The 10,191-nt window shown below is 38.3% G+C and overlaps 1 protein-coding gene across 1 annotated transcript; it reads left to right on the forward strand.

Moving 5' to 3' along the window:
- The first annotated feature begins 1,796 nt into the window (after positions 1-1,796).
- NMRK1 (nicotinamide riboside kinase 1) lies at positions 1,797-7,413 on the forward strand. The gene is made up of 8 exons (XM_010290506.1): positions 1,797-1,875; positions 2,288-2,378; positions 3,035-3,083; positions 4,526-4,697; positions 4,776-4,847; positions 5,859-5,965; positions 6,914-7,003; positions 7,391-7,413. Exons 1-8 carry the CDS (start codon positions 1,847-1,849, stop codon positions 7,411-7,413), a joined length of 633 nt encoding a protein of 210 aa, XP_010288808.1. The 5' UTR covers positions 1,797-1,846.
- Positions 7,414-10,191: the final 2,778 nt, after the last annotated feature.

Raw genomic sequence — 10,191 nt, forward strand, 5'->3', positions numbered from 1 at the left:
TCCCGGTGTCTTTAAGCGGTGGTTAAAGTTAAATGTTAACCCCAGAGGCGCTGGAGCGTTGTGAGCTGCTGGGAGAGGCGTGAGGCTCCCTTGGCCTTTCCGCTGGCCCAGTGTGGTGCCCGGCAGAACCGTGTCCTACTGGGTCTGGTGGTGCCTGGACGGAAGCGCGCTTCGGCCGTTGGCGTCCGCTGCAGCTTTGTCGCACCGTGCCGCTAAAAATAGTGTGATAGCAACTCTATGTTAGGGTTATAATGGGTTTATGTTCTCTGTAAAGATGCTAAATGCAGCCCAGGTAGAGTAATTTAGGGTTTCTGTGTTGCAACATCGGTGACAAATTTGCCTTTGCTCTTTGTGTCATACTTTACTCTGCGGGGAGGAAGGGTTGGTGGTTTTTTTCATTCTGTGTTTTTTGGCTTAAGCTGGGTTTAACTTTTATAGAGACAATGACGTAAATTAGAGTCCAAAGCTCAGCATATGTATCCACATGTTATTTAGTTTGTTACATAGCATTTTTTGTGGGACAAAGGCTAACCCTCTGGAACACAAACCTTACTGTTTTTTAGAAAAGAACATTGAGTTTGGTTTGGTTTTGTTATTTTCTTTTTTTTAAGGACTGAGTATCATCACTTCTTGAGAGCAGATCATCTGTTTGCACTCTTTGGATAGATAGCCAATACCATAAACATATGATGTATCATTGAACTTGAGATTTATAGTATTCTTGGAAAATCATCATATACTAACTTATCAAACTTGCCAGTGCCAACTACTGTAGGTATGCAGTACCATTGTAAAGCAATGGCTGTCATACTGGTGATGACTCTTGGACTAGTCAATACGTCATTCTTTTTTTTCTAACAGAAAACACATATAAAGCAACTGTGCAAAGATCACATCACAAACCTCTGAAACGGTTGAACCATTGCACCAAGGATGATATTATTGCAGATTCTACGTATGCCTAAAATTTACTTTAACAGGGATAGTGTGATTTTACTTTCATACTGATGCTCTGTAATCGTATTTTTTCTAGTGTAGTTCAAATACTTGTTTGTTGAGGAGGGAAGATGGTTTTACCTGCTGTAGTCCTTTCAGGTCTTGGGTCTCATAGGCCTTACCTCCTTAAGTGGGACCTAGGAGGACAGTGCAGGTGAAAAACAAAGTGTTTGTATATAGTTAAATAGTTCTCAGTTGGTGTGTGCCCTTGGAAAGCAGTGTTTGACAAATGTAAAACTGGTTTGACAAACTCTGTAACTAGTGCTGCTGCCAAGAGAAGCAGCCCCATTGCTATCTGCCCTGCTACATCATAACTTTGCAGGCACAGGTAACTGGTGGGAATTCATTCAGCTGAAACATTCTTTCCCTGGCTCCGACTCTTTCTTATACATTTAATGAATTTTTAAAAACATCTTTTTCCTCAGCATATCACTGGTTTTTTTTTAAGGTGTTTGTTTGTTTTAACACCACAGCTTCTGTTGACCTTGTCTTTTTTGTATAGCTAATGCTTGAGCTAGTGATTGTGCTTTTCTTCAGGGACTTCTGTGGTATTAATATTGATAGAACTGAGTCTCTCAAAAGTTCTCTCGAAATGATTGTAATACTGTCTAAGGTCACACATTGAAATCTGTGATGTGGCATGTATGTTGCAGGTTTTTTGTTAGCATTAGAACAAGCAGTTGAGGTTCTGACAGAAGCTTTGCCAAAAGAAAAAAAAGGCTATAAAATAATTCTTATTTATAATTGGTATTTCTTAATACAATAGCTGCTTTCCATGTTGCTGAATTAAGTGTTTTCACTGGCTACTATCTTTGACAGTGAAAAAGAAGAACTGAGGAGAAAACAAACTATGAAAGTATTGGTTATTGGCCTTGGAGGGTAAGTATTACAAATCAGATTTCTTCTACAACTGGTATTCCTTTCAGAATGATGTCATTTCTATTTATGAATGGGTACTTTCTGAAAATAATTACAAATACAACATGTAATTGTCTCATTTTATCACATGTAACTCTTCAGAAATTGTTTCTGTCTCTGTTAGAGATCTCTCGTGCCACCTCTCTGTAACATCTTTCTTCGTACTGCGAGATCTATTATCTGAAAGCTGTTGGAACCTGGCAGAAAATTTCTAGATGTAGAGACTATGTAATGTGAATAAACTTCTTGGGAATTTTGGATTGTATCTTTGTGGTTTACATTAACTATATAGAAAAGTGTGTATGAGATTGTACATATGTTTAAAAGGTAAATTTTTGTCTTGATGCAATTTTTCCTATGTTTTCTAATTCAGGGTAACAAATGGGGGGAAAACAACTCTGGCAGAAAAGCTTAAGAAAATGCTTCCCAACTGTGATATAATCTCTCAAGATGACTTCTTTAAGGTAACAGTATGGATGGAAAGACCTGATAGGTAAAAGTGGGCTTGAGTAGATTTTAGTATCATTTCTTCTCTTTTCAGTTCTCATATTAATAAACTTTTAAAACTGATGCTGCTTAAAATAATGGTAGCCTCATGAGAAAGGGAAATAAAATAAGTACTTGGTGAAATTGAACTTTCAATGGCCAAAACCACTGAGTATACTCAGCAAAAAGAAGTTTACTGTCATGTTTGATACCCTTTTAAAATAAGGAATGGGTGTATGTTGGTTGCATTTTTCAAGATATTTTGTGCTAATGAAATTAATGATACTGTTTTGTTAACCCTATACCCATACAGCGATAGGTAGTTCTTGTTTTTTTCAACCAGAACAGAAAAACAACTTTTGCATTGTTTGTTAAGGAGGGTGGAGAAGTTCTTAGTTCTGAAGTAAAGCTATAATGAACTTACTTGGTTTTGAAGAATAAGGATTTGGAGAATTTGTTTTAGATTAAATGAAGTGTTTGTATTGTCTTCTAATAGTTGTATACAGCAGTTTAATTTTGAAGATATATTTAATCAATTGGGATTACGTTTGTAACTGAATAGTATGCATCTATGTAAGTGGTCGTAAAAGCAGCCTTGAAAATACTCTTTTTTTTTTTTTTTCCCCCCCTTCAGCCAGAGTCTGAAGTAGAAACAGACGAACGTGGATTTAAGCTATATGATGGTCAGTAACTTTGATGCATCGCTTTTGAACATTTGACTGAAACTCTGTTGTTGCTGAGCTTCAACACTTCTTCCCCTCCATTCCATGCCCCTCTTCCCTTCTGAACAAGGCATTAAACAAATGGTTGTTGAAGAGCAATCTGTTGCTCAGTTTCTCTCAGGTCACTGAAATAAATAACAAAACTTGCTGAACTAGTAAATAGCTCAAGCTAATACTTGATCTTTCATTTTTTGTTTTTAATCTTTTCCTCCATTTCTACAGTTGCATCAGATGTGGTAGCAAATGGTAGTGTTCCGTTGAAAGTCTTGGCTTGCAGCACTGACATAAGGTTATCCTCATCACTTTCTGTGTAATGATGGATTTTTTTTTTTCACTTTGATAATGAACTCATGGGGTATCACAATTGAGTCCCTTTCATTGTCATATTCCAAATAGGTCAAAACTTGTGTCTGATCCTGTCACTTCATGTGAGATCTCACATAGAGACAATATTTTGAAGCTCATAGTTAATGCTGGCTCAATGTGACAATTCAGTCTTAAACTTCTAGATCCGGATCCACCTTAGGCCAATGCTTTTGTTCAGGTCATACCGAGTTGTGAACAGTTGATTATTAGTTAATCTCTGTTGATACGTGGCAATCATAAAATGTATCACTTGGGAACATTGGCCAGAACCTTAAATTGTATCTGAAAACTGACTCTCATCAGCTGTGCAGTCTTTGGCTCAGCTTCTAAACTTGATGAAGCCGGTGGGATAAGTTGGACATTCTGGTTCAAATATCTGGGTTTAAAATTGCTCTTAAGAGCAAACACATTTTAAAGGTGCTTTTATGTTATCCAAAGGCTGCCTCTCTCTACGATACAATGCCTATTCCATATGATCTTACATGTCTACGACAAAAACAGGTGCTACATTGTGCTGTTTTGCTTTGTTTGCCATCCTCCTTTCAATACAATCCAGCCATCCATCCTTACCTTCAAAACACCTGAAACCCAATAAAAACCCAAAGCAAAAATTTGAGTGTCACCTCCGTTCACCTGTGTCAGTGACAATTGACAGAAGGGTGGAGTACTCATGGTAAATTAGTCTTTATGAGTCTTGTGGGATAGGTGAACAGTCCCTGCAGTTTCTGTTGTCAAGGGAAAGGCTGTGAAGTGAGTTCACACATGTTTTTGGAGCCACAGAGTTCAGAGAGACCACACTCACTAAAAATACCCCAATCCTGGGGAAAGCTTTAGTTTCAGAGTATCATCAGTTGCAAACATGGAACTACTTACATGTGTGAGAGAATTCTTGGGATAATCCCATTCCCTTTCATTTAGACTTTTGTCTGTAGAGTATTTGATTCTTACTGATTAACCTAGGGGTACTTAAGGGGGTTGTTTTTTTGGTTTTTTTGTTCTCTGGTTTTAAGGTGTGACTAACTTTTTGTTTCATCTAGTACTTGATGCCCTCTATATGGATGAAATGGTGAAAAGTATTTGCAATTGGATGAAAAGCCCAGCAAACTCAGGTGTTGTGACAGAAGAGCAGCAGAATACATGTGACACTGTGAAAAATACAGAAGATGTTTATATTTTGATTGTTGAAGGCTTTCTGCTATACAACTATGAGTAAGCAGTAATATGTAACCTGGTATATTAAAAGCTGCCCTAAAAAGGAAGAGGAAACTAAATATATTATTATCTTAGGCCGCTTAATGAATTATGGAATAGAAGATATTTTTTGACCCTTCCTTATGAAGAGTGCAAAAGGAGAAGGAGGTAAGATTATTCGGTTATTGCTCAAAGAGGGTCACTGCACCACCTTACCCGGAGTGGTTCTTTCATACTAGGTTTTCTACAGTGCTTTCCAAATGTAAACTATTAAGATTATCTGTCCTTTGTGATTCCCAGGGAAGACTCTGTGGCTATTTAACCAACATTAACAAAAGCATGCGGATATGCTGGGGGGGATGCGGAGCTTGCATTTTAGAGCACAGGGATATTAAAATGTTTTTACAAACACTGAAAAGTCGATTTGTTGTACAAACAATTATTTAAATTACTGACTGCATATTGGAGTTAAACCATGTTTAAAACGAGAAACAGTTAAAAAAATATGAAGCAGTCTTATCCTTGGTTGAATACAGCTACACGATGATTATTGTTAAAGTAGCAGTGTTCATGTGTGGTTTTAGTGTATGCTTCGTTTAGTTTGTAGAGTATATCCGATTTGGATTATTGAGCCAGTGTCTATGACTTGCTTCCAAATTTGGAGCAATATTGTGTGCTTGGAGCAATACATGTGCAGGAAGTCAGAATCTGCTGGCTGAGCGAGGAAATCTTCTATTCAGCTGGCTTTGGTTCATTCCACTTTCATGGTTTCTCACCTTTAAAGGGCTTTAATGTCCAGGCTGAAATGACTAAACAAAACCGCTAGTCATTTAAAACTTGAGAAATCTGTATATCCAATAAAAAAGGAAAAAAAAAAAAAAGAGTAGTTTACTTTGGTGATACTTTCAATATGGCTTATTTATATGTAATACCTCTTTCAATTTAAAAAAAAATCCTTTTAATATAATCTGTGATATGAACTCTTGCTAACTTAGCTATTTCTGCTAATGAACTTAAAATCAAGATGAGGTAAAAATAAAAAAAAGGAGCTTCCTTTGCTCAAACAGTTATGCAGCCTGCCAGCCTGTTTTTATTTTTGATAGATGCTCTTATTAAACCAGCTGACATTACAGGAAAAATGTAAAACTTTCATGGGAAAGCAAATATATTTCTGTATAGCACCAGAGTCTATCAGCCAGCAGATACACCGGGGTACTTCGATGGACACGTGTGGCCTATGTATCTGAAATATAAAAATGAATTGGAAGAGAATGCAAGTAACATTGGTATGGTATCCTTAATTTTAAACTTACAAAATGCTTAAGCATAGCACTTAGTTTTTGTTGGGTTGCGGGGTTTTTTTGTGGGGGACAATTTTCTTCAAATATTTTTATGGCTCTTGGACAATAGGTGGGGACCTTTTGTTTGTTTATTTTTCAAGTCTATAGGGTTTTATTTTTTAAATAATGAAAATTATAAAGTTAGAAATGTTCTGATCACTAATTTAAAGTCCATTTAACAAACTAGTTTGGGTGTGCATACATGCATATGACTAAATAAAAAGCTTCTGAGATGATAGCTGATGCACTGGCAGAATTCTTCAGAACAGAATTAAAATGCTGGCTGAAGTCCTGCAATAAGCTGAAGATACTTCCTAAATGCTTTTTGTACGCACTACAGTCACCAGTCCTGCATGAGAAGTGTCAAAGCTGAGCCAGCGGCCATGAGCTTGTGTCATCTTCACACTTGTACAGATCTTGGACTACCTGCTTCTGGAGTGGGGGCCAGAGGCAAGAGAAGTCAGGTGGCTGCTTCCTCAGCACAAAGGCTAGGGCACTGCTTCTGGCTGTGCAGTGAGGGTGGGAACCACAATGCCCTTCCTTGACTTGCTCAAACCCTGAAGCTGAGGAAGAACCTGACATCTTCCACTGCATAGGAATCTTTCTGCTGAATTATTCCATTGCTCTACTGTCCCAATGTTAACACTACCCTTATGGAGACTTTTATACTACAAAACCTTGTAAGTTAATTCTTAACTAGAATACTTTTCCACTATGTTGTCTTTTTAACCTGTAAAATGAATTTGGGAAAGAAGAAAATGGAGTTACTGTTCTTGCTTTTCATTTTTTTCATCTCTTGTTATTGCACCCATAGGAATACTGAAAACTTTGCCAATGGCTGTTACAGATAACTGGCATAGAACTCATGAAAACATTTTCTTTTGTCTTTCTTAGTTTATTTGGATGGAGCGAAATCACAAGAAGAGCTTTTATCCTGTGTGTATAGTGATATAATACAGGAATTAAAAAAGCTGAGGGAAGGAAGTAAGTAATTTTACTGGAATCTGCGTATCCCATTCCAAGTTAACAAGAAACTAATCCTCTTACATGAAAATACTGCAAGGGTTAGAGAGATCAGTATCTCTCCATATATATGTATTACAGTCCTTAGACATGTTTGCCCATTACTGTAAGTCATCATAAACTGTAACTTTAAGTTCCTTGAAATTGGATGTTCTGAAGTAATAGATGAATCCACTGTTATCTAATGATAAAATATTTTTTTTAAAAAGGGAACAGAAGGAATACGGGGCAAAACATCAGTAAAAGCAGACGTGTTAGTGGTATTAGTTTCTAATACACAGTGATGTCATGTGCAAACAGAAATTACCCTACAGGTTAACTATGTACTTTTAATTTGTTTTAGATCAGCAGGACACAGCATGATAATGTAGAAAGCCTGGGTTCCATGGGTTATGAATTGAAAACCCCAAACCTGTCATACTTGGCAAGCCAGACAACTGAGCAGATGTTATATGTGCGTCCATAGTGCTAGTTCATACAATGCAAGTGGATTTCTAGTGACTACAGTTACCAACAGTTAACTCTGTAAGCCTTAGATATTGTTGAGCAGCACATTAATCTTTAGAATTTCTTCAGTCGATCATGCTTTGGCTGATGTGTAAATCTGATTGAATGCATACATTTTAAAGTATATAAACATTTTTGTGTACAAAACAACTATAAAGATGCAGTTCTGTTGGATTAATAAGCATATTTGAAATGTTCATATAGGAATGACAGTGAGTACCTCTAGTATTTTTACAAGTTTCTAATCACTGATGAATATGGTTAGAGGAACTAGCTATATGCCCTAGCAATTGTAAGTTTAAGATTGTATAAACTGTTACACTTTTTATTCAGTAACTGAAGCTGTTGCTGAATATATCATAACTGAACTTACTTAGACTCGCTAAATACCTCTGTGGTGTTTTGACAAGTAATTTCTATGTTGTGTATTGTTTGGAACAGTTGGGAATGGGAATTATAAAAAACCCAAACAAACGTGAAGAGTAGTCAGATTGTTGGAAAAAGATTGGGGAATAAGAGGTTGGAGAGAATGCAGGTGCATTGCTAACAAGATTAATTACAAGTATGGTGGAAAGATTGATTATTGGGATGGCATAAACAACAAATGCATGCTTCAGGGAGGAGGAAGGAAGAAATAATTCTTGTTAATTTCTGTAGCTGAGTTTGAAATTATACTAATTGAAGTATTCAGAGCAGGTATGCTAAATGTATGTTAAAACTTTGTTATACAATTTGTGTATAGATTTAGATAAACTAGGAAACTGGGAAGTTGAATCATGTTCAGTTGCTGAATAAGTAATGTGTTAACTCTTAAATTTTCTATGCAATTTCTTACATTTTTATCAACCAGAATAAAAATCAAGCTACAGACATGAAAAACAAAGGATGGACTATGTGCTTACTATGTGTCAGCTGAACTGATCGTGGTGATTGAACTGTAATGCTTTATTGTTAACAGTGTTGAGAGTCCTAAGCCTATGTATAAGAAAAAGATCTTAAACAGATTAGAGCTGAGTGAAGCAGTGTTTAAGACAAAGTACTATCAAATACTGTTTTGTATTATTATTTTGCGGTAAGAATATTTCAAGTTGCATTTGCTTAAATGCAGTGATGGACTGTCTGACTTTAAACTGGTTTTGTTTTTCTTTCTTTTTTTGTTTTTATTACTTTTTTTGTTTTTATTTGGAAGAGGTGTAACTGTAACAAATTAGCGAATACTTGGATGGTTGCAGGCTTGAGCTTAGCTAGCCACCAGGTGCCCACCAAGCCGCTGTATCACTACCCTTCCTCAACTGGACAGGGGGATAAAGAATGATGAAAGGCTTGTGAGTCAAGGTAAGGACAGGGAAAGATCACTCAGCAACTACTGTCAAAGGCAAAACAGACTTGACCTGGGGAAATGAATTAAAGTTATTGCAAATCAAAATCAGAGTAGGGTAATGAGAAATAAAACCAAATCTTAAAACATCTCCCCTCCACTCCTCCCTTCTTCCTGGGCTAAACTTCACTACTGATTTTCCCTACCTCCTCCCCCCAAGTGGCACAGAGGGATGGGGAATGGAGGTTGTGGTCAGTTCATCACATGTCTCTGCTGTGCCTTCCTCCTCATGGAGAGAACTCCTCACACTCTTCCCCTGCTCCAGCGGGGGGTCCCTCCCATGGGAGACAGTCCTCCATGAACTTCTCCAATGTGAGTCCTTCCCACAGGCTGCAGTTCTTCATGAACTGCTCCAGCCTGGGTCCCTTCCATGGGGTGCCGTCCTTCAGGAACAGACTGCTCCAGTGTGGGTCCTCTGCAGGGTCACAAGTCCTGCCAGCAAACCTCTTCCAGTGTGGGCTTCACTCTCCATGGGGCCACAGGTCCTGTCAGGCAAAACTGCTTCTGCATGAGCTCTCCATGTGGTCACAGCTTCCTTTGGGTCATATCCACCTGCTCCGGTGTGTGGACATCCACAGGCTACAGGGGAACATTCTGCCTCACCATGTGTAGTGCATGAGAAGACTTTGTTACAGTGACCCAGGACAGTTTGCCTCCCTGATCTCAAGTATGTAGAGTCCCAAGCACATCATCTTGTTATGGTAAGCTGAGGTAGTTCACTTCCCCCTCACCTGCACTTACCCCTGCACAGGCACCAACATGAAGGCCAGCTGCAGTCTCAGAATTTGGACAACAGCACCTGCATTGCACCAGTGAGTTTGCTAATGAGTGAAACATTCATATGTTTCATATGCATAGTATGTTAATTAGCACAAGTTTTATTAACCATCCCTGTGGTGCTTTACCTTGAGTTTCACTCCCAAGTGGAACCCCACTGTGTCAGGTGCCCCTTTGATTAGTGTTGGTGTACTGGGATGGCCACCATGGTAACACAATGCTTTCCATGAAGCCAAAGGTTTCACTTGCTGAGTGCTGGGCCTCATCCCTGAGGGATCCGCACCTGGTTTTTGTGCGTAACACCATAGGGCTGCAGGGTAATCTCTGTTCCTGTGCCTGAATCACCTCCTCCCCCTCTTTCACTGACCTTGGTGTCCACAAGGTTGTTTCTCTCACATAGTATCACTCTTCTCTCCCAGCTGCTGTTAATGCAGCAGGTTTTTTCCCTTCATAAATAATGTTATCCCAGAGGTGCTACCACTGTTGC

Source organism: Phaethon lepturus, unplaced genomic scaffold (genome assembly GCF_000687285.1).
Source record: "Phaethon lepturus isolate BGI_N335 unplaced genomic scaffold, ASM68728v1 scaffold28097, whole genome shotgun sequence".
In the NCBI taxonomy this organism is placed as follows: Eukaryota; Metazoa; Chordata; class Aves; order Phaethontiformes; family Phaethontidae; genus Phaethon; species Phaethon lepturus.

Bases quoted from the DNA above. Each gene is read 5' to 3' on its own strand.
- NMRK1 (XM_010290506.1), top strand. From the start codon at position 1,847: ATGAAAGTATTGGTTATTGGCCTTGGAGG. The intron at 2,379-3,034 runs GTAACAGTATGG...CCCCCCCTTCAG, and splicing joins CTCAAGATGACTTCTTTAAG to CCAGAGTCTGAAGTAGAAAC. The intron at 3,084-4,525 runs GTCAGTAACTTT...TGTTTCATCTAG, and splicing joins TGGATTTAAGCTATATGATG to TACTTGATGCCCTCTATATG.